The sequence below is a fragment of the Alligator mississippiensis genome, chromosome 5, assembly GCF_030867095.1.
Source record: "Alligator mississippiensis isolate rAllMis1 chromosome 5, rAllMis1, whole genome shotgun sequence".
In the NCBI taxonomy this organism is placed as follows: domain Eukaryota; kingdom Metazoa; phylum Chordata; order Crocodylia; family Alligatoridae; genus Alligator; species Alligator mississippiensis.
Genome location: NC_081828.1, coordinates 126,006,843 through 126,031,518, shown reverse-complemented (window position 1 = coordinate 126,031,518; position 24,676 = coordinate 126,006,843). Strand labels below are relative to the sequence as shown.

Here is a 24,676-nt window from a genome sequence, read left to right as displayed (position 1 = left end):
TGTAATGTAGTATCCTGCATTGCTTCATGTATTTAATCCATTGTTTCTGCCTCTGCTTTCAGTCATTTTAGTAAGATCTAATCTTACTTGTGTGTGCACATGCATATTTGTTTTCTTTTAAGTGCATAGAGTGTTTTTGGGCATTGGCAGTTAGAATATTTTTCCTTATTTTTTTTCCTAAGTAGCTACATATGTAATAAGTGTGTGGGCACAAAAGGTCATTCCATCACTCTATCCAGGAAGAGCACACACCAACTGCTGAAACCTCCTTAGCCTGATGAAGGGTTTTTGAACCTGAAAGCTTGCTTAATTACTATTCTCCAACTATTTGGGTTGGTCTAATAAAAGATATCAAATTCACCCAAGGAAGCTTGTCTGCTTATGTCCTTAGACCAGCACAGCTACAACCTAAACCCCTGGACACAAAAGGTGTATTTAGTTATTGACTACCCATATTCATTGCTGTAAATCTCCCAGGCAGTGGGGCCTGTGTGGAAGTTTTGAATCCTGTTCATATTACTAAACAGTCTAGACAATAAAATTATGTTTAAAACTTTTTCTTATAAATTTCAAGCAGTGTGTCTTGGGTAGTACTCTGGTGAACAGAGTAAATATATTAAAACTGTGACTTATTAATTTCTGGTTCGCATCAGTGTTTTAAGTTTTCCCTATCAGTCCCTGCTGATGCATGCAAACATAATTATTGCATGAAAAGCAAGCCATTCTTACACTTTTTATGGTCTCTGTCTGGTTACCTTTTACTGAACCAACAGTATAGTTGGGAGAGATGTTAAACAAACTTCTGACGCACAGTTCTGTTCTTCAGGTCTTCTGGGAAGTAAGTTTGCAATTGTTGCATTTGGAGATACTCAGTCTTGACAGCTCCAGTAAGTTATGAAATTGAAGGTACAGAGCAGCAAATTAATAATAAATGTTACTGTTCAGTACTGAAATGAAAGGAGTTGTGAAATGATAAGGAAGAGAAGATAAAGAAGAAGTTAGAGGTGTAAATATGGGAATGAAACAACCCAAATGAAATTCAAATTGAAACAATGCAGCCTAATTTGCATAGGGAAAATAGGATGGAATACAGATTTAGTGACAGAAATAACAGTAATGCTATTCAACCTTCAGAGGTGCTAATGGAATAAAAACAGGTATAACAGCAAAATAAGCTAATGTTACTGGATTATATAGTCTTGGACATGTCACGGAGAAACAAAGGTAGTACCTTTTTATGATTTGTGAGACTGAATCTTTAGCGTGCTGGAACTTGTCTTATTTTACCTCCCCTGTATTTTTGGCATCATGGCATCAGCTGGTAAATATATACCGTTTCAGAACAAATAATGGAATAACTCATATTATTTTTGTTTCTGGCTACTTCATATTTTTCTATTAATAATATTGCAGCAGTTCAGAGAAGCACAATTTAGTTGGGTCAAGATTTAGTTTGAGCTATTGAGGATTGAGCTCAAGGGTGAAAAAAAGCAAGGATTATGAAATCAAGGGATTTAATATTGTGATGGATGGAATAAGGTTGGGGGAGAACATTTGTTGAGGTTGAGAAATGATTTGGCAGATTCCTTTATGTAGTTCCATATTTTCACTTTCACTTTTGGGAACTAATTGCATATTAGGTTAACTTTGCGTGAATTTAACTGCTTGTTTAAACTGTTCTATAGACGTGGCTACATTGTCATCAGTAAGGTACTAGCTGTTTATTGCAAAATGCTATCTTATTATTGAGATGTAAATGATATTTATGGCTTTTGATTGTAATGTCTTTCTACATTCCCCTTATATTCAGTAACTTAATATAGAGTAGTATCTGAACATCATAAATGCATGGCTAAGTTAACATTACTCACCTGCTCTGATTTCATATACCCAATGATTAACATGCTAGAGAAATCAAAGCTGCAACCAATGAACCAGATCCACTGGGTCCTAGATATAGTGGATCTGGGTAAGGACATGGAAATGCTATAAATATTGGCTCTCCTCTCATGATGTTACAGTTTTAATTGCTGTAAACAGTCTGTTTTTGAAGACATTGCCTCCCAGTGCTACATTAATATCAACTGGCTTCAGGAAACCCGTAGCTGTTCCCTTATTGCCAGTTGTCATAGTCTCTGGTTTCAGCTTCTAACTGTAATCTTCATGAAAAATGTGGCCAAATAACTTATGTAATGTCTAAGTTAACTAATATTGATAGTTTCTTCCTACTGACTCCTGTGATGATATAAGTATCAGTCAAGTTAAGTGGGATAAAATTTGCAAGCCTTCTCATGGTTTGTAGTCACCCACTGCTGTGCCAGCACACTACTTGGGGCTGTAGAGAATTTCATCACAGTGGGATAAAACTTACAAACTTTGCTTCTCCGTGAAATATAGAATCCTGGAATCATAGAAAACTAGGGTTAAAAGGGATCTCAGGAGGTCATCTGGTCCCACCCGCCTACTCAAAGCAGGACCAGCTCCAACTATATCATCCCAGCCAAGGCTTTGTTTAGCCAGGTCTTAAAAATCTTCAAAGATGGAGACTCCACCACCTGTCCGGGTAACCTGTTCCAGTGTTTTACTACCCTCGTAGTGAGAAAGTTTGTCCTAGTAGCTAACCTAAACTTCCCTCGCTGCAACTTGAGATCATTGCTCCTTGTTCCGTCATCTGCCATAACTGAGAACAGTTTAGCTTCATCCTCTTTGAAACCCCACTTTAGGTAGTTGAAGGCTAGTATTAAATCCCGCCTCAGTCTTCTCTTCTCCAGACTAAATAAGCCCAGTTCCCTTAACGTCTCCTCGGAAATTGTGGACCTCAGTCCCCTAACCATTTTCATTGCCCTCCACTGGACTCTTTCCAATGTGTATATATCTTTTCTGTAGTGGGGAGCCCCAAACTGGACACAGTACTCCAGATGTGGCCTCACCAGTGTTGAATAGAGGCATATTACTTCCCTTGATCTGCTGGCAATGCTCCTACTAATACAGCCCAGGATGCCATTAGGTTTCTTTGCAACAAGTGCACACGGTTGGCTCATTCAGCTTCTTGTCCACTAACCCCTAAATCTACTTAACTCCAAGTAACCAGCAGTTTTTCACTCTGTCTGCTGGAACTATGGTTACTTCCTTGAAAATTGAGTCATCTCTGTTGGCGACCACTCTCTACCAGACTGCTCCAAGATCTTTAGTCCCCATTTCATCTAAATTTGGATTAACATACCTATGGTGACCACAAGCCCAAGGCTATGTTGGAACTATAAAAAAGTAGACTAGGTTAATTAATCTAAGATCCCTGACTAGTATAAAATCTGTATCCTACACAGCTTCCCAATAAATTAAGCATGCTTAAGAGTTTGCCAGAGAACAGTCTTTAAGGCTACCTCCTACTCCATCCTACGTGGTTGCCAAAAAAAAAATAAAAAATGTATGCATATATTCTTCTAGATGAAGAATATTTAAGGAGTTCTCCATGATCCTGGAGAAATAATCAGCCACCTTCTAGGGAGCCTGAATGCAATCAAGAGTATGCAAGGAAAAAGGAACCTCAGGAATGGATATGTCAAAATCTACCGAGAAGCTATTGATGCCCATCAGCCGGGATCTGGGTTTTCCGTTTGCTGCAGAAAAACACAGTTTTTCTTCTTTAAAGCGTAGAGGGACCTGGTGGGGGGTTGGCTCCCCACTGCTGTACACACTCCCAGCAAGAGGCCAGGTATCGTGGCCAATTCATAGATTCATAGATGTTAGGGTCAGAAGGGACCTCAATAGATCATCGAGTCCGACCCCCTGCATAAGCAGGAAAGAGTGCTGGGTCTAGATGACCCCAGCTAGATACTCATCTAACTTCCTCTTGAAGACCCCCAGGGTAGGGGAGAGCACCACCTCCCTTGGGAGCCCGTTCCAGACCTTGGCCACTCTAATTGTGAAGAAGTTCTTCCTAATGTCCAATCTAAATCTGCTCTCTGCTAGCTTGTGGCCATTGTTTCTTGTAACCCCCGGGGGCGCCTTGGTGAATAAATACTCACCAATTCCCTTCTGTGCCCCCATGATGAACTTAAAGGCAGCCATAAGGTCGCCTCTCAACCTTCTCTTGCGGAGGCTGAAAAGGTCCAGTTTCTCTAGTCTCTCCTCGTAGGGCTTGGTCTGCAGACCCTTAACCATATGAGTGGCCCTTCTCTGGACCCTCTCCAGGTTATCCGCATCCTTCTTGAAGTGTGGCGCCCAGAATTGCACGTAGTACTCCAACTGTGGTCTAACCAGCGCCCGATAGAGGGGCAGAATCACCTCCTTGGACCTATTCGTCATGCATCTGCTCATGCACGATAAAGTGCCATTGGCTTTTCTCATGGCTTCGTCACACTGCCGACTCATGTTCATCTTGGAGTCCACTAGGACTCCAAGATCCCTTTCCACTTCCGTGCCACCCAGCAGGTCATTTCCTAGGCTGTAGGTGTGCTGGACATTTTTCCTCCCTAGGTGCAGCACTTTGCATTTCTCCTTGTTGAACTGCATCCTGTTGTTTTCTACCCACTTGTCCAACCTGTCCAGGTCTGCCTGCAGCTGTTTCCTGCCCTCCGGCGTGTCCACATCTCCCCATAGCTTTGTGTCATTTGCAAACTTGGGCAGAGTACATTTCACTCCCTCGTCCAAGTTGCTGATGAAGACATTAAAGAGTATCAGTCCAAGGACCGAGCCCTGTGGGACCCCACTGCCCACACCCTTCCAGGTCGAAACCGACCCATCTACCACGACTCTCTGGGTGCGACCCTCCAGCCAATTCGCCACCCACCGGACTGTGTAGTCATCCAAGTCACAGCCTCTTAACTTGTTCACCAGTATGGGGTGGGATACCGTATTGAAGGCCTTCCTGAAGTCTAAGTATACGACATCCACCCCTCCTCCTGTGTCCAGGCATTTCGTAACCTGGTCATAAAAAGAGAGTAGATTGGTCAGGCACGATCTGCCTGCCACGAACCCGTGCTGGTTTCCCCTCAGCATAATTTGTCCTGCCAGGCTCTCACAAATGTGAGCCTTGATAATTTTTTCAAAGACTTTGCCAAGGATGGAGGTGAGACTGACTGGCCTATAGTTGCCTGGGTCCTCCTTCCTCCCCTTTTTGAAAATGGGGACCGCGTTGGCCCTTTTCCAGTCCTCCGGGACTTGGCCCGTGCGCCACGAGCATTTGAATATTCCCGCCAGTGGCTCTGCAGTGATGTCGGCCAGTGCCTTCAGCACCCTCGGATGGAGCCCATCCGGGCCTGCCGACTTAAAGGCATCCAGTTCTTCCAAGTGACTCTGCACCATCTCAGGGTCTACGCATGGCAGTCTGGCGCCTTGCTGCTGCCTCTCTACAACCCCAGTGAGAGACTTGTCGTGTCCCTCGCTTAGGAACACTGAGGCAAAGAACTCGTTGAGGAGTTCAGCCTTGTCCCCCCGTCCGTCACCAATTGTTTCTGCCCATTTAGCAGCGGTCCTGTTCCTCCCTGGGTCTTCCTTTTACTCCCTGTATATCTAAAAAACAATTTCTTGTTGCCTTTTACTTGGGTTGCCATCCTCAGCTCCATGGTAGCTTTGGCCCGTCTAACTGCCTCCCTACAAGCACGAGCAGAGGAGGTATATTTGTCTTTGGTGATCTCTCCCTGTTTCCACTTTTTATGTGCTCCCCTTTTGGCCCTTAGGCTGCCCTGGATTTTTGTGGTCAGCCAGGGAAGCCTCCTGGCCCCTTTCCCTCTTTTGCCTCGCTTGGAGATTGTCTTGCTTTGTGCCCGAAGGATTGTTTCCTTAAGGCACAGCCACCCTTCTTGGGCTCCCATCCCTTCAAAACAAAATGTGCTGGGGGAGCTGGGTGGTGTTTCTTTTTCCCCTCCCCTCCGGATTTGTATGCCCTCAGTGGGGCAGGGGGCTGCAGCCTGGCCAAACCAGCATGGGCAGTAGCTGCCTCTGTAGCTCAGTGGGTGGGACCCAGCATAGGAGGGTGGAGTGGGATGGCAAAACTCAGTGCAGTCACTGGGATCACCACACTGCCAAGAGTAACATACAGGATGGGTGAGGGAGCTGTGCTGCCCTTGCCTCCTCCTGCTGCCAGCTGCTCACACACTGGTCTGTGGTCTACCCTGCTGGCATGGCCTGGCTGCTGCCACTCCCCTCATGTCACCTGTGCTGCCCCCCACCCCCTTTCTGGGGTAGAGACACAGCCCAGTGTGCAAATGTCTGATGGCAGGAGGAGTTGAGGTCAACACTGGCTCTCCCCCCGCCTTCCCTTCTCTCCTCATCCATTATTCCTCACACTGCTGGTTGCGCAACTAGCACAGGGGTCCTGGCATTGGCGGTAACAACAAGTCTTGATGCCCCTCTCTGCTGTCCCGTGCCAGGTCTTGTCTACTGGGACATGGAAGTGGCTTCTGCCCAGTGCAAGTCCAGCCAGCCTGCAGCCCTGTGCCCCACTGTGGGCACACACATCTGGTGGGGAGTCACATCCCACCCCCATATGTCCCGATATGTCACCTATGGTTGGGCACCGTCCCGCCCCACGCACTGCTGGGCTGGGACCTGGGCTCAGGGGCAGCTAGTTGGGAGTGAGGGGCATCAGCGGGGGGGGAGGGGGCTGTGGCCTGGAAATGAGTACACTGGAATATCAGGGATGCTCAGCACCACAAAACAGCAGGGAGGACAGCTGCAGCTGAACCCGTATCCTGGTGAAGGAGGCGAGGGATACTCTGATTTTCTGTAATAAAAAAACTAAAATAAAATACCAAAATATATAAGTATTTCAATTTTATTCTAATATTGCCTAAAAGCCTTAATTTATCCATCTGTCACTGTCTGTCTGCTTTATTCACAGTCTGATATGGCTTATGGAAACAACCAATCAAAGTACAAATAGTGTTGGGACAGGAGGTGGTTGCATGGTGGAGTACCACCTTGATGGCAGGGACATGGGATGGAGTGTTGGAAGTGGTGGCAATGGAGTGGATGGCACAGGGTGGGGGATGAGGCCAGCAGCGCTCCCCTGCCCAGCTCCCTACAGGTGGCAACAGTGGAGCGGCGGGGGGTGTTGGTGAGGCCAGCTCGTTGCTCCTTGGAGGTGGTGGGGGAGGGGAGTGGGGTTGTGATGCCATTGGGGAAGTGGGGGCGAGGCCACTGGCGCTGGCCTCGGCCCACCCCTTTCCACTGTCACCGCCTGCAGGGCAAATGCGGCAGTGTGGGGGGGTGGAGGAGCGGGTGTTCCATGGCATTGGGGGTGGGGAAAATGGATCTGGGCTGATGCAGCAGCAGCGGTGGGGGAAGGGGAAGAGTGGGGGGGGAAAAACTGGCTCACCATGGCCGGGTGGGGGGGGGCAGTGGGGGCACAGTGGGCCTGACCTGACTCAGCAGCAGCAGGGGGTGGGGAGGAGTGGGCCTCCCCCCTCAGGCCTAGGCCCACTTCTTCCCCATGTCAGCCCCGAGGCACTCCCCTTGCCACCACTGCATTGTCCCGGGCCCGCTCCACCCCCACACACACTTCTCCCCACCCTCAGGCCCAGTTCTCCCCTACATCCCCTGCATTGGGCCTGGACCTAGTCCTCCCCTCCCCTTGTCACTGCGGCAGGTAAGGGAGAGTGGCCCCGCAGGGGGGGAGGGGCACAGGGCTCCATCCCTGCCCGCTTCCCCTGCCATCGTTTTTGATGGGCAATTGGCTAGTTTTATTATAATGCTTGAGGCACTGGTAGGCTTTCAAATTGTTCTTATATCTATAAAACGTGTTTAATTGATAATTATGTATATAGTGGTGTTTCATTTTAATCATGGAAAATGTGTGGATTTGGGGAGTTTTTATCAGAACATTTTGGATTTTTAAACAGAGAAAACCAGGATCCCTGCTCATCAGGAAACTTGGTGTGCTACAAAACCTACCAGTCTATGGCAACAGAAGTCTGTCTGAGTACTGTTGCTACTTTCTTGGTGAACACTGCAAAGGTAACAGTTTTGAGGACTCAGTCAAAGAAGAGTAGGACCTATTCAGTAAATCCATACCGCTCAATCTTCCAACTGTTCTGTGAAGTGAAAATAGGGAAGGGTCAGGTTGGCAGTGTATCATCACTAATTCTTGTATATCCTTGAAAGAAAAAACAATACTGGCTGCCCATCTTCATCTCTCATTTTTTATGCAGAAGTGCCTAATAACTTTTTTGCAATGTGGTTAAGCAGTAGATAGAGCGAAGCCAGTATCACTTCTGAGCTGTAACTATTGGATTGGCTAATTCAACACATTTAAAATGGTGATAGAACATCTTTGGGGTGGTGATCTGGCAGGTTTTTGACCAAAGCACTCATGTAGCCATCACTATGTACATTGAAAATGGATTCAAGAGTAGGGGAGAATAAAGTTGCCCTCCTTGAACTCATGGTAGCCAATCTAGCTCACTAATTGCTATACGGGATGTCAAGAGTTCTTCATACATGGATTGGATCTGCCAATGTAAGACGTTTTCCCAGAACTCTGGGCCACAAAACAAAAAGATTTCGGAAGACTGGATTCTATCAATACTTGGTGTTGTTACCAACTTCATTTGATATTTTCACCAAGTAACTGTTAGCAGAATTTGAGAGTTTGAAAACCTGAGCAATGATATGAGTGCCATCAGTGACAGCTGAAAGCAATGGAGATGGAAATGAAACGTGCTCCCTTTCTCTGTTCTGAGCTGACTTAAAAAAAATCAGTAGTTGTGCCACATTAGATTGTGCCATTATATACAATACTGTCTTGCTAAAGTTGCCCAGATGGTCAAGTCGGAAACTGCTGGACTGCCTGTGGAGCGACTGACCTAATGTGATGTAGTTTAGGGCTCACTCTGCTGCTAAATTGGGGATTACCCTACTCTAGTTTATTTAAACACTTCCTATAGCAAACTAAACAGACAGCTTAATAGCATCATTCTCACAAGCACATTGGTACCAACAAAACTTGTATGTAGTGACATAACTAAGTGGGATAAGGGCAACTATCCTGGGTGCTGACTTGCATGGTTGGGGGCCAAAAAAGGGTGAAGCACTGCATTAATCTGTGTTTGTGTGTTTCATTCTCCCTTCCTCGTTTTCTCATAACCAGGGATTGCATCTCTTGACAAGCACCTAAGTAAGTCCAGTTGGAAGCATGTTCTTGTTCAAATTTGTGAATGAGCATTATACTGCAGCATTTGACGTCTCTCATTTGGAAATTGGGGTTTAATATAAAAAAATCTTGTAGAGCAGTTTTTCTTATTTTAACCTGCTGGAAATGGACTGTGATTTTGTGCATTAAAAAGATAAAAATTGCTCTTGAAATATTTTTGTTTGTTCTGAGCCCCACCAAAATAAGCCATTTCTGACGGTGATGATTGGGCAGTGCTTAGAGAGGAGGTGAATTCATCAGAGACTTAGACATCGTTGCAGTTTCCTTTTTGGTCATGGAATTTTGATTTAAAAATACCTTGTGGACTTCCTTGGGAGCACCGTTATTCTTTGACAGTATCCTGAAGTTTGTTTCTATGACATGAAATGCTACAGGGATTTGGATATAAGAACCTGCATGGTCCAGTTTTCATAATGTAAGTAAGACTAGATACTTTGTTTATGTGCTGTTTTTAGGCACTTTTGCTTCCTTTTTATATTTTTAACTTAAACCTCATTGTTAATGTTGTTCTTAAACAAGATCCTTCTTTTTGCAAAATAGCATTTTTATTTTGTTTTACTTCCAGTTAGCTGAACTGCTGGTACGTTTCCTGTCTACTTTTTCTAAAATACAGAAGTTTTTCACTCTCTGAAATAAACCTATTTAGGCAGGGGGGGGTTTCTGATTTTTGTTTTGTTTTGTTCCATATTTTGTCCTTCACGTTGTATAAGGCATAGAAATTTTTTAAAAAATGATTGGTTATAATTAGGATCCCAGTTGGGAGAAAGCTCATGTACAGCAAATAAGACTTAAAACTGGTGAAATAAGGGAGTAGAAAGGGAATTGCTGTAACTAGTAGGAAAGGAGGTAGGTAGTTATTGCCCCAAGTATTTTCTTTCTCTTTGATTAGTCTGTTGATTGGCCTTTTAGTTTTTTGATTGATTTGCCTAACTGTGATTTGTTGCATGGATTTTACTGGGTATCTGAATGCAAGTCGTTAAGAAGAGTTTGAAGAAAGTATACAATTTGATTTACTGAAAACATTTGAATGAAGATTAATAAAGTGTATATTACAAATCATTTGACAACCATGTATTTGACTTGTGAAAAAACATTGCAATCCTGACTGCTAACTTTTCATTATCTGTTGGTTGGCTTGTAGTATTTGAGGAACATGATCTTTAACCCTTTCAGGGCATTCAGTTTTTCCATTTTTATTTATATTTAAAGCAGTATTTTTTTTTTATTGCTGTAAGGAAATAGAGATGGCAGAATCAATATAGTAAACCTACCTTTTAACATGAAATATTTCTAAACATTTTGGGGTGCTAGAAATATCAAGCTGCCATCTCAATAATAAATTAAGCTTTTTAACTGCTCTTATCCTTTCTCTTTTAACTGTTTACAGCATCAGGGTTTTTGTTTTGCAAATTAGGAAATGGTATCCATATAAACTTAAAAGAGTGGAAATGTATACAAAGATGTTACTGGCAATATTATTTTTATTTATATCCTCTTCTCCCCTCTCTTCCCCCTTTCTGTAGGCTGCTTTGTGCATGTTGTTTTATTGAATTTAAAAGCTACACCTTGTGCAAGAGTGGTGTGACTCCCTGTTAAATCAATAAATCACATATCTACTAAATCAGAGGTGCTCAATCTCCTTTCCTGGCCTCTACCACCTTATCATCTGGCCTGCACGGCTCCCCCGTGGGATGTGGCCCTGCACAACTAGTTCTGGCATGCAGGGTGATGTGGAAGGTGGTGCAGTCTGGCTGTGGACATGTGGGCCTGATCCTGGGTCTTGGGGTCTGATTTGGCTTGCGGCCTGGCCCAGCATCACTCATTTGGCTCTTGGGACTAAAAGGTCTGCATGAGGTGGACTGGGATAGGAGTGAAGAGAGAAACATGCCTCCTAACCTCTACCTTTTACTAAGCATGCTTCTGACGATGAACAGAAATAACAGATGAAGCGATATGGTTTGTCCTGAGTGCCCAGGTGTTGTGGAGAATGTGAGGTATTGGGGTGAAATGCAAAGGAAGTGGTACTTAAATTTGACTGAACTGAATGCAAAAGGAGGTTTTGTGTTTTATGCTAGAAATAGTGTGGTGACAGATGTATGGGACCTTCTGGTAGATGGGTAGGAAATGTGCATTGATATGTGAATTTTATTTTTCTCAATTGAAATGTGAATCTTTGTAGTTTTCGTTTTCTGTAACTGCTGTATATGAATGAGGGCCTGGTTATTTTTAAAAAATGTTTAAATGTAGCAATTCATGAGCTGGATGTTTAAACCCATAACTCAAAATGAAATAAATAAGTGTCAGGAAATTTCATTGTTTCTCCAGAACAGGGCAGTCCAACTTTTGAGCAACCAGGGACTGGACCAGCAGGGTCCTGGGGGCCTGCCAGTCTGCAAGCTTGCACACACAAGTGTGCAAACTGCCTCTCACGTGCATGTGCCCCCCATCCCCTTGAGCCTCACTTTCAGTTCCTTGTCCATGTGCTATGCCTGGGCAGGGGCATGTGGCAGGTGCCTAAGGAGGAAGGGAGAGCCCTGAACTTCTGGCTGCTCTTGCAGAAGAAGTGGCAGTGATGACTGCGTGGGAGCCCAGGAGGTCACATGTTAACCCTTCATGGGCTGCCAGCTGGACAGCCCTGCTCTAGAAAATACTTTAAAATGCTGATAAAGAAGCCTGGTATAGATTTTCTTTACTTGTATTAAGTCTTTGATCCTGACTACTTAGGTTGAAGAACTTATAAACTCTCTAATAATTTGAGCATGAATTGGATGAGGAAGGGTAAGGAGCAAATATTATTGTACTGAAAGAGTTGTACTTAATTGGGAAGATAGTGATGTATGAATTCTGACCCCAGAAAGTTACATGAATAGGTGGGTGAATGGAGGAGGTAGTGAATAAACATTGATTTTTAAATTCCTATAAACATTAATAGGAAGGAGAATGTATTGGATTTGTCTCATCTTTTCTGGAGATGAAACTGACTGAATTAAGCTCTCTTTCCTCCCCTGATTCTCCATTTTGTTTGTTTTTTAAACTCCTTCTATCCTAGACCTCAGCACATGTTTTAGAAATCTTCCTAAATGCAGTGAGAGTCTAGGTGTCTTATGAGCTCTTAGATATTGTTAATAGCTGCCCTTCTTTCTCCCCACCCTTATATTTAAAAGTTTGTATAATAACATGTTATAATTCCCAGTTTGCTTTGCATTTGTGTAGCTGGTGAGAAATTCTCATGGGGATTGTGGAGTACTCCCACCCCATCACCCACTTTTTTCCTTGACCTGTTATTTTTTTTTATTTTTTACTTTGTTGGGATTGAAATGTTGCAGTTGTCTTAGACCTGAGGTGTGCAAAGATTTGGCTCTGTGAAAGTAAGACTCGCTAGAAGTTGGTCTTGACAGTAAAAAAAAAAAAAAAAAAAAAAAAAAATTACCAAGGTTTGTTAAAGAGTATATGCTTAGTATTGGGCAAATTTGCTACAAGTATTTTATTTTAAAGTTAGGTTAAAAAACATCTTGATGCCCATGTTGCTGGGGTCATCTGACCCCAGCAGTCTTTCCTGCCTGAGTGCAGGGGGGCTTGACCGATCTTGTATGGTCCCTTCCAGCCCCTAACGTCTATGAATCTGTGAATGTTCAGTTGCAAAAGTTGTTTGAGTATAAATATAACACATTTGTATAAATGTAATGGGACAAAATTAAAATAATTTTACAACTCATCTGACACCTGTATGACTTTCTGCACTTGTGGGAGCTTTACTGGAAAGAGGTGGTTGAGCCGTAGCAAGTAGGGAAGAAGAAAATGGCAGGGGTTGAGAATGGGAAGTACTGTCACTTGAGATCACTCAGTACTCAAACGTAACAGCTAAGAGCCTTGCATTTGGGCCACTGTAGGCAGTTGCACTTTATCCCTGAGTCCTGTGTATTGTATTTTCACAAAGATGCCGTGGGTGTGTCTGGACAAGCGCACATGTGTGTTTTAGGCACAGGTTTGTTTGGGTTTTTTACACTGAGATCTCCTGGTAACAAAAAACCTTTGCCATGCTGCAAATTAGCAGCGTGGTGAACGTCTGCATGTGCGGTACGTGCAGGTTGCAGTCTGTGGTGTCGCATACCACATATGCATGCTTAACTGGATGTGCCCCTTGATAGCAACATGAGCTGGCATACACTACAGGTCTTGTTTATCTTATTAATATACTCACTCTGTAGAACAGATTACTTATTAGTGCGCTATTCAGTAGTTTTGTGACTTTTCAGCTGATTCTTATTCCAGTCCCAACTGAGGCAGCTCCTATCAATGCAATTCCTGGGGAGCGGACCCACATACCCTGCCACCTTTAAAACGCTGAACCAAGGGGACCTCTTCTCTTTTAGGACTTGTTGCACTGATTTAAATTAAACTTTGATTTTGGTGCAGTTTATCTAACCTTGTGTGCATGTCTATGCTTGTATAGCTAGTTCAGTTCAATATATCACACCTTAATTTGAACCAGTGAGTTTCATTGGAAGTTTTCCTGTGCAGACCAGATTGCCAAGTGAGTCCATCTTTTGTTTCCTAGCATCCTGAGCTCTTTGACTTACCATGTAATACTTTTTTTTTTCCTGGTATTTGCTGAAAATCAAATAATTATTTCTGTAACAACAATGAAAGTGATGAAAGTCAGCAAGTAAAATCTACTCTTCATCACTGGAGTGCTTTCTGTGTTGTAAGTACTATACAGATATAAGTTAAGCAATCTATGGAGTGTTCTTGAAACAGCAGGTGGTAAGTCCAGTTTTGCAATCGGGGATGCCAAGATGGTGCAGTGACTTACCCAGTGGCTTTGAATTGGGAACCTACAGACTCTAGGTCATATTCCTTGAGATACAGCTGAGGCTAGTTATTTATTGATGTTCTGTTTTATAGTGAAGTTTTAGGAGAACAACAAGAGGGAGTGTGTATGCAATACCTTAGATGCATGTTTCAACATCCATCTTCCAAAGGCACTCAACTGTTGGATTATAAAAAATAATTCAAATTGGACTAAATGAAGGTTGCATAGTAGCATTGAGTTTGCTGTGACCTAACATTTTGTGACTTTCTTCTTTTTAAAGAGCCCTTCTATATGGATCAGCCTTCTAGTGATGGTGAAGCTGGAAGAAGGCTACTCTAACCAAACCCAGGATGAATCAACTGCCTGGTGATGCAGAAAATGCCCATAGTAGCAGTCTGGGCTCTTGTCCTTCTTTGCGAGATGTGCATACTATCAACCCAACGCAGCTGATGGCAAGGATCGAGTCGTACGATGGCAGAGAGAAGAAAGGCATATCTGATGTCAGAAGGACTTTCTGTTTGTTTGTTACATTTGACCTCTTGTTCGTAACCTTACTGTGGATAATAGAATTAAACGTGAGTCTGGCTTTCAAACTTTTCAAGATTACTCAGCAGATAAAATTTAGAGTCAGAACCAATATTAGCCTTACTCCCAATCTACCTCCGATGTGTGCTTAAACCATAAGCATCATCTTGTCTTAGTTTTTTGTGAAAATTGCTATCTATTTAGTTTAGCAGCGACTACTGTGCTTAGTTGCAAGAGTGAACATTTTGTTTATACTGTTAGCTCGTTTCTAACAATATGTCGATTTTGTTACCATATGGCTAAGAAAGCCCAATACTTACTTTGTTTCTCTAATGGGAATAGCATCTTGTGAAGGTTGTCTTCCTGTTAGTTTTTTGCTTTTCAGGTAGTATTTTTTTGCCTTGTTCCAAGTTTTATTCTGTAAACTTAAGAATGCTTTTGAATAGATATATTAATATACAGTCTGGTGGGTTGAATTAAGCAACAGCTTGTAGTTATAAAATTGCCATATGTTTCTCACATTTTGGGGGTCTGGCTTTTTGTAATTTGGAAAAATGAGATCTTTCAGAAATATCTAAGAGAAAGCATAATCAAAAGTAATGTTATGATGTAATTGAAGTTTTGGCTAATCTGGGATTTGTAGGTATCCACAGACCGAGATGTTAAATTACAGCCTGAAAGTACATTAAAATTATGATTATTTAAAAAAAAAAAATTAGAGTTACGTTTTCAGGACAGCTTTTTAAAGATATGGAGTTGATCATAGATGTGAAGTCTCAAGTATTGACCATGAGTTGACATGGTATATCAGCATGCTTTGGTAAAAGTGATTTGCTGTGTTAGCAGTCAGGCAGAAACTAGGGTGGGGTGGCACTTTAAAAGCTATTTTAGCAGGTAGGTAAAAGGAGAGGGCAGAAGGATTTTTCAGTTTACTTTTGAGGTTAGCGGAGTATTTTGAAGCTAGAGTTGAGAGAAAGAAGCAGAGATGCCAAAGTATACTGTGTCAGTGCAGAGTTAGTCCTTGACATGGAAATGATTGTATATGCCTTAGGAGGGTTTGTTCTTGATACATTATCAGGGACTGTTTAAAACGTCCTCTGTTCTTAGTTCTGGCCTTCACCTTCCTCCGCTGCTCATTTTCTGTATACTCTTCCCACCTTAATTCTGATTCTGTGCCGGTGTCCCCTGTTCATAGCAATCTGCCACCACCTTTGTGATTCAGACTGTACCACTTAAGAGTTAAGGAGTTATAACAGAAATGCCTTTTCATTGAACTTCACTTTGGCTTTGTGACAACATTACTGTGGCTGCTGAATAGTTCAGGTAAGAATCCAAAGAGGTCAGTTTCCAGTCATCAAGTATCCAGGATTCAGCAGCCATGTCATTTTGGTCTTATGAAAGACTCTTGTTCCCCAAAAGGCCATCAAAGGGTCCATTTAGATGATCAGAAATTGGTATTTTCCACTATGGAGAATGTGAAACCTAGTCCAATTTTTAAAGCCATGTTGCCTATTTCTATTTGGCATGGCACTAAAGTAATTATGCAAGTTACACAGGTATATCTCAACATGACAGCTAATTCAGATTTTTAACAACAAATAATGGCTATTTGTAAGCTTGTAGTGGATTCTTGAATACATGCAGCACATTTTTGCAGGTCTATCCAAACTTTACAGTTCTGGTGCATGTTCTTTTCTTTAAATGGACTAAATCTCATATTAATTCTAATAGGGATTGTGTGATTGATATTGCACAAATACAGGTTTTCTTTCTCTTGCCCATCAGACTGAAGCTAAACGTTCTAAATATTTATATTGGAATCAGAGCAAGTTTAAATCTTCATTTGTTACAGAACTTCATTGGAAACCAAAGTAAGGGTGTATGCTAAAATCACATAGTTTAATTCCTGTCAAGTTGTTCTTCCCTTTGCAAATATTACTGCTTTTAATTCTTACTTACAAAAGACAAAGTATGCACTGTATAAGTTCTGCAACAACTAAAATTTTTGATACAACAGTAGCAGTGATAAACTGGCTGTGACTGTCTAAACATCTGAAACAAGTTGAATCACTGAACAGGATAAGAAGAGTCTTTTTTTACTCACATTACACCTGGGCGTATGCATCACTTGTAGAGGTTTTGTAGGAGTAAATCTCTAAAGAGAAGTGACACTCTTCTAGGATGAGTTTTTGGAGAAAGAAACCATCAACTAAGAAGGCTTAGACTGGATTTTGGATGGAAATATAATCAGACCAGGGCAAGGAAGCCACTCAGTTCATGGAACTAAAGTACTGTTCCAATTGGAGAAAGATAAATAGTGCAGGCTTTTAGTCTTTCTTCAGGATTGTGTGCTTGTTTGTTTGTTTTTTTTATTTAATTCTGTTCCAGTGCTCATGTTGGAAATGCAACAACTGCATGATTAATCCTACCATGGTTTTTAAAGGAAAACATTCCATCAGAAATACAATTTGAAGCATCTTTCTTTGTAGCTATTGTGCCATTCAGGGCATAGTGTGAAATGATTAGAATATAGAAACCTAGGTTCTGTATTTCAGTTTTTAAAGTGATGTTTTATCCACCATTTTACAAGTTTTGCACTTGATAGTTATATAGCAGTATAGAAGATGTGGGACAAGCTGCTAACGAAGGGGGCTTGCATGGTTTCATTGCTTCTAGTACCATGTAAATGCTTTTACAGATTCTACAAAAATGTCTTTGAATTTGTTTTGTGCCATCAGTGAGCAGGTATATTAAATAACTGATATTTTGTATTCAATTGGCAAAAACAAACCATTCAGAAACGCTCATTTTATTTATCACACTTGTTCCCATAGTTTCTTAGTGCAGTATGTTGGCTTTTTTTACACAGTTCAAAGTCAAAATCGAGAAATAATCCTGGAAGCAGGGTATGGAAAACAAGACTCCTACTCCTAGTGAATGCCTTAGCTGCTTAGCTACAAATACAGTACTAGTTATTCCTTACCCAGTGAATCTCAGATTATTTTCTTCAGGGTAATACTGCTTCATTAGGAGTGGATAGTGCCCATAACCAGAATATCTTATAAGTCTGGCGGTTAAGGCACTCTCCTGGGAATTGTAAAATGTGGGTTTCTCCTTAAGCAGAAAAGAGACTGTCAGCTTGATGTTCCATATCCCAGGTGAGTGCTCTAACCAGTAGGTTTTTTCATAAAGAGGCAGACAACCACAGCCATCATCTCCTCTATCTTTTAAAAGAAAAAATTGAATACTGCTCATGCTATGCGTCCTGAATGCATGGGGATATTTGTTTTGAAGTCCTGAATAAAAGATCACTGAGGTCCCAGGAGAGGTAGAATTTCAGACTCATCCCTGCCCCCTTGTTTCCTGTTGACCTAGCTCTTGGTCGTTACATACTGATGTTAGGCTGCTTCCTGCTCAGCCAGTTGGCTGTTTTGAATCTATTCTGAGGAGTCTAATCCTGTCAGTAACTCTATGCAAGCATTTGGATATCAATAATTTTCCAATTTAAAGTTATAAATGATGTATTTTTTTTTCCTTCTAGGTAAATGGGGGCATTGAGACTACTTTAGAGAAGGAAGTCTTGCAATATGACTACTATTCTTCATATTTTGATATATTTGTAAGTGTTTTGTTGTTTCACAGTTTATTGAAAAATAACAAAACAGTGTGGATATCCCCCCCCCCCCAAGACATTTTAGCTTTTATTATACCCTAATCTGGGTACTGTGTAAGGGTTAGATTCTCTTAGAATTTAAGCCAGAGGAACATGTGCTCCACTAATTTCTTTTAGGTTTTATATTCTCATATTGGTACATGCCAGTGAAACAGATGGTTGATAGTGAGGGATAGGTTGCGTGCAGAATAATGTATATCTGCAGGGGTAAAGTTTGTTGTAGGTTTACCCATTTCAGCTGAAATGGATCTCTCTAAACTTTCCTAAAAAAATAAATTTATGATGCATTAAAATATGGGTTGCTTTAAGTATAATGATCCTGCTTCCACCTACATACTTACATACAGGACCATTGAACAGAGTGGAAGGTAGAACAGCAGTTCTGATACTTAACATGTTTTCTTATACCACATGCATCTTTTCCCAGCAAAATTGCTATTCTAAAATTGGGGTGCATGTATTAAGTGGGGAAACTTATTTTTCTCTGATTTTTCATAAGATTGTAGCTTTGTGGCCATGTTAGGGGGGGACAATGGAGATGACATTCATCATTGCAAGAATTTTGCAGATCTCAGTATGTGAATGTGTTGTTTCGTGGTTTGGGTCCTGTGCTCTGCAGGATGTGCTCTTCCTTTTCCCTGGCCCCTAATCCTTTTACGGAGCTTTTATGTCTTGCTAGCCTGGGGAGAGAAATTGCTGATGCAGCAATCCTTTGATGCAGATTGAATTGCCCGATGAGGAACTGGTATAGAAATTTGCCACCTTTTCCACACTGTAACTGATTTCTATGCCTTCAGGGAGGGTTGACAAGTCTGTACGAGAAAGCCACATTGTTCTATCGTACTTCTTTCAACAACTCTTTGCAATATCTTTAGTTCCAGAAAACTAAAAGACCTCTTTGTTCAGCTTAAATTAGTCTACCTTCTAGTTAGATTTGCTGATGTAGAAATATATATGTGTATAGATTGGGAAACTTTGGATGCTAATAAAGTTATTGAAGTCCAGGAATTAGCTTATAATTAACATTTCTGCTTCTAGCATGAACGTCAACAATCTTATGCAAATACATATTTTAAAATAGGTTAGTGTTGTATTTTCAGAGCTATTTTCATTCTTGATGATTCTTGACTGTTGGTCAAATGAAAGATATTTCTCTTAAACTTAGCTATTTACTTATTTCACATTTTGTGAATTTTCTTTTGTGAACTCATTTTAACAGAAGATGCCAGACCTAGCACAGTTGTTCTGGGGAATGAGTACAGAACTAAATGCATTGACTCTCTTAATTTAGAATTCTAACCATTCCTTTGCCACTGGCTCATTCTTTGGCCATGAGCAAGTTCTGTAGACTCTCTGCCTCAAATTTTAGTCATGAACTGTGCATAACTATCTACCTTCAAGGGGTGCTGGAAGAATTACTTATCATTCTTCAAATGGGTACAATACTCTTTCTGACAGCAAGAATATATTGAATCAAATTTGCACATATACTCATAAAGGGGTAATCAATGACAGTGCAGTATATGCATATTTATAAGACATGAATATTTCAACAAACTTCTTACGTTCTTTATAAGTGCAGAAATATTTATATAAATATGTTTCTTCCTTCCTTTGCCATCTGTACTATTAGCAATTTTAAATTGTACTTACTCAGTAATGTTAGATGTTGAGTAAGTTAATTACATACAGCTATAACCATTGTGGTCCCCACCTTGCAGAGACATATGTAAGTGTAAGTCTACCTGTATAGTGCTCTGATTTAATTTATATGAACGATGTTTCATATACTTACATAAGCATTCAAGCATATGAATAGATCCATTCAGTGCTATGTTTTGCTATTTGAGAAGCCAGATTGTTCAATATTTTTCCTAAAAATTAACTTACCGTTGGTTGTAGTCTATTCAGTATATTTAGTCAGCTGAATCTTGTGTGTTTTCTATATGTTCTGAATTAACCAACCAATATTTTTTTTCCTTTCTCTATAGCTACTGGCAGTCTTTCGATTTAAAGTGTTAATACTTGCATATGCAATGTGCAGACTACGCCATTGGTGGGCAATAGCTGTGAGTAGTAGACGAGCATAACTGAGTTTTAACCAGAAATGGGTCAAATGTAGACAAATTCTAGATGCCTACAAATGTTTGCTTGTTATGAATCAGCTGGATGCTATACTATAATTAAGTCAATACACAACGGTCACTTGCCAAACAAAGGTGTCTGAGTCTGGAAGATTTTTCCAGTACGCAGACAAGTGTTATGGGGCCAGTAGGGTATTGTTCTTGTTGAACGCACACTAGTAGGAGTACAGTGATCGTTTCAGAAGAACCATTTATGCTTTTTGCAGAATCCTAACTCCAAATTCCTTTTTGATATAAAAACGAAAGGAATAGGTTGACTTTTTTTCCCCCTTGTATTGCTGTCACCAGTTGCTGTTGTGCTTACCCTGTCACTTCATAGCCCCTTATTACACCAGCTTAGTTTCCTTTAAAACAAGCTTTTGAAAACCCTGCTCCCCAAATCAGCAGTTGAAAATAGGAAGTATGAAGGAGGAAAGGAAACAGTTTATCAGGACGAAAGTTAGTACTTATACCTGCAAATTACAAACGGCAGTAGTAAACTCCAGAGATCATCTATTGTATTCACTACTGCCTTACTCAGATTTTTAGATATCTGCAGCTGTACCCATCTTGCTTTATGCTTGACAGTCATAAGACAGTGATTTTTTTCCCAGTGGTTTGGAGCAGTATCTCTACTGTAACTATTTCTGTAGCTGAATAGGAGAGGGGAAGTTTAACACTGTTTAATTGCTCTGACTCATTCTTCCACCCACATGGTGGATTACAGTTGATACTGCAGGCTATAATATAATAATGCACATACTGCTGGCTCACTGTGCTGCGTATCCAAGAAATGATTTTTCCCTTGCATTGTGCTAGGAGTAGAGTGAAGCAAATGTGGCTTTTCTACATAAAATGTTTTCAAAGCAGAAATATGCAGTGTTTTACAATAAGCTGACTCTGAGCCCTATCCAGTACCTTGGTTCAGTAAAGGTGTATTGCCAGCTTACCCCATAAACCCAATAGCAAATGCAGCTACATTTGAGAGGCTGGTTGCTTTCCCTCCCTGCCAACCCCCCCTCCCCCCCAACCACTCCCCCTGTCCTAAAATGAGTGCATCTCAAAATCCTCTTGCTGCTTATAATTTTGTGTAGCATTAGAATATGTCAAGCAAATGAAATGTACCTAACTTTATTTATGGGGCTATGTGGTACCAAGGTTTCGTTCCTCATTGGTGTATCCCTCACTTGATCCCTCCTTTTGGGGACAAAAAAAAATCATTTGGGACCTTTTCCAAAATAAGTGTTAATTGCATCTTATATCCCACTTATGTTTCAGAAAACCACAGGTTTATACAATTTAATATCACTTGGTCATCTGCAGGAAAGAAATACTTGGTCATCTGCAGGCAGAGCATCTCTTTGCAATATGCCCAGCTCAAGTGAATGCTGTTAACATATCACTTTCATAATCATTAATTTTATACAAAAATGTTTTCTCTTCCAATTTAAACTATCAGCCCTCTCACCTTCTAAAATAAAGCTTTTAATTTTAAACATAGTACATAGTAGTATCTCGCTAAAATGGGTTTTGGGAAGTCAGTGAAAGGATTGTGTTTTTGTTCTGAAGTGTGTGTGTGTGTGTGTGTGTGTGTGTGTGTGTGTAATTTCATGACAAATAGGGAATTATATCTGAACATATAAGCAATCACTATATGTGCGGTTTCTAAATTTTGTTCTCTACTCTTTGAAAGCAAGCAAGTACCCCCAGGTTTGAAGGTATCCAAATTCAGGGGAATTGTCCTCTCTAGACAATCAAATTTGAGTTAGTACCATTAGTAAGGCTGGGATGAAGAGAGAAACTAAGATTTTCCTAAGTGTTGGGCAAATTTTAATGAGATTTGGATTCTGTACCTCTATTGATCAATAAATAATTATACCATGTCATAGCTGAAAAAGTAAATCTCTAGTTGATATTGCAGTTTTAATGTTCTGTCTTTTTTTCTTTCAGTTTACAACAGCAGTGACCAGTGCCTTTTTACTAGCAAAAGTAATTCTCTCAAAGGTATATATTCAGATCTAAATTGTTGAGACATTCTATTTTTTTTATAATGGGATTCTGTAAAATTGTGTTTGTTTATTCCCAAGCTGTTCTCTCAAGGTGCTTTTGGCTATGTGCTGCCCATCATATCCTTCATACTTGCCTGGATAGAAACGTGGTTCCTGGATTTTAAAGTATTGCCACAAGAAGCAGAAGAAGAAAACAGTAAGTTTAATTTCTAATACAGGTTTCTCTTGGTTTATGCTGTACATGTGTTCCTGGAAAACAGCACATAATTCGAATTCGCATAAAGGGAACCGACTTTATAATGTAACAAATAGGGATATTCCAAGACCTCAACTGTACTGACCCCTAGACCCATTTCTACCACTTTTACAAGACAGTTTTGGTACTCAACAACAGTCAACAGTACACACAAGCACAGGATGGTGGTGAATGTTACCAGAAAATGTGGATGGCGGCTACAGAAACATGTGTCGCAGACAACGAGCAAGGAGCACAGATCCACACAGGAGACTATATTTTGGTGTGCATCACTCCCACAATGCATTGCATAAAGCAGCTGACTGCAGACTTCTACCACACCCATCGCATAAGAGTGAATTTAACTTGCATATAACAAATTTTTGGTATAAAAAGGGTCATTGCATAAGAGCAAATTTCCACATATAGAACCTGCATAAAATGAGGGAAACCTGTCGTAACTACTGTTGACTTCATTTCCTCTTGTATCCTCACGGGCAGAAGAGTAGTATTGATTGTTTTGATGAAGCAAAACACTAATTGATTGCATAAGATAGGGTGGGGAGTGAGTAGATGTTTTTGCTAAGGAACTTTCTGGTTTTAATTTTTGATGTGTTGAGGCAGGTTATATTGAATCTTCCATGTTTGCATCACAAGATAAAGTTTGGTTTAAAACATTTAAGATCTTAAGGGAACGTTTGCTTGCTAGATCAATAAATCCTAATAATGGCATCAATGGAACCTGGGTACTGCTTATCAAACGACATCACTCCGGAACACCAAATCTGGCTCTTTGTTTTTTCTTTTCTTCCCTGCAACCTTTTTGTATGTAGAAATCTTATCCAAAACATTATTATTAAATTAGTGGATCTGGTTTTTTGTTTTTGTTTTGCTTTTTTTAAGAAAAAATTTTAACACAATTTTTCATAACTTTCCTTTTATTCTGTATGAGGAAGGGACAACAAATTTATAATAAAAAGAAAGTTTTGTATGAGTTACTGATACTTTTTGCAGCTTCAGAAATAAACAAGGAAACAATCCACTGAACTCAAAACCAGAAACTTTTACATTAGCAGCCCAATTCTTTTTAGTGCATTTTTACATTGAATATTCATAAGTCAAGAAAAAACTTGACCTGAAAACCATGTAGCTTTCACATATCAAGTGGTTAAAAATTACTGTAAGAACAAAAGATTTTATTTCCAGTATTGGTGGGTTGAAACAGATAGTTAATGCCTAGATTTCTAAAGAAATGCAAAAATCTAGAACTCTTGGTTCCAAAATGATACCTTTTATTAGACCAACAGGGAAAATGCAAAAAAAAAAAAAAAAAATCTTTTTCTGCAAGGTTTCAGGCTCATGTGCCCTTCATCAGGCTCAGGGAAAGTTCAAGATGGTAAAAAGTCCCCATATGTAGGAAATAAGCTTCATTTTTGCACAGAGGAAGCAGAAGCTGGCAAACTGTCCCTCTGGGTCCATGAGAGTCTTTGTGAGCTTGCTCTTTGTTGTGTAGCTCATGCAGGATTTCTTCCCTGGTGGTGTCAGATAGCAGGGAGGTGTAGAAATCTTTCGTGTTGTTCAGTAATAAAGTTTATATAAGTTTCTAAAGGACTCTTTTGCTTCAAAGTCAATGGGCTGTTATTTGAGCTACTGATATTTTTCAGAGAAAACACTGCCTGCTGTCATATAGCACACAGTTTTGCAGTTTGAGACAGTTCAACAGGCTCTTTTATTGGATGCGTAATGGCATCCAATTAAGGATGCTCCCTCCAGTCTTTATTCCAATATTTATAGTTACAATAACTCAGTGTTGTTATTAGCTAACTATAATAGCAGCTGTTTGTGACTGTGTAGATAAATCTCCATAATTCCAGATCTAGTAATGTGATTTTTTTTTTTTTTTTTTTATATCTTGTTGCATGGAGAAATCGTTTTCTAATTTAAAGCAAAGCTTTTCTCATTTTTTTTTTTTTCTTAGGAACATGTACATACATGTGTATGCACCACTGAGCTAACCACTTAGATAAAATTGCTTTGATCCTATTCAGAGACTTGTTCCCCCTCCTCCCCTCCACCCCATTGGAAAAAAATCCTGAAACATTTAATGCGAGCCACCTCCTTGCAAGGCTTTCAGATCAGTCATA

At 40.6% G+C, this 24,676-nt stretch overlaps 1 protein-coding gene across 6 annotated transcripts in view; it reads left to right on the top strand.

The window, feature by feature from the left end:
- Positions 1–24,676, top strand: part of STARD3NL (STARD3 N-terminal like) — a 50,366-nt gene that overhangs the window by 16,253 nt on the left and 9,437 nt on the right. For 5 of the 6 annotated variants that reach the window (XM_014602590.3, XM_019483399.2, XM_019483398.2 and 2 more), the window contains 5 exons: positions 14,248–14,542; positions 18,034–18,111; positions 20,157–20,234; positions 22,239–22,292; positions 22,376–22,493. In XM_014602590.3, coding sequence (XP_014458076.1) covers positions 14,318–14,542; positions 18,034–18,111; positions 20,157–20,234; positions 22,239–22,292; positions 22,376–22,493 — 553 coding nt within the window. In that variant the 5' untranslated portion in view covers positions 14,248–14,317. Of the gene's footprint in view, positions 1–9,481; positions 9,570–14,247; positions 14,543–18,033; positions 18,112–20,156; positions 20,235–22,238; positions 22,293–22,375; positions 22,494–24,676 lie in introns of those variants that run through there. The other variant, XM_059728676.1, reaches the window with a different exon arrangement.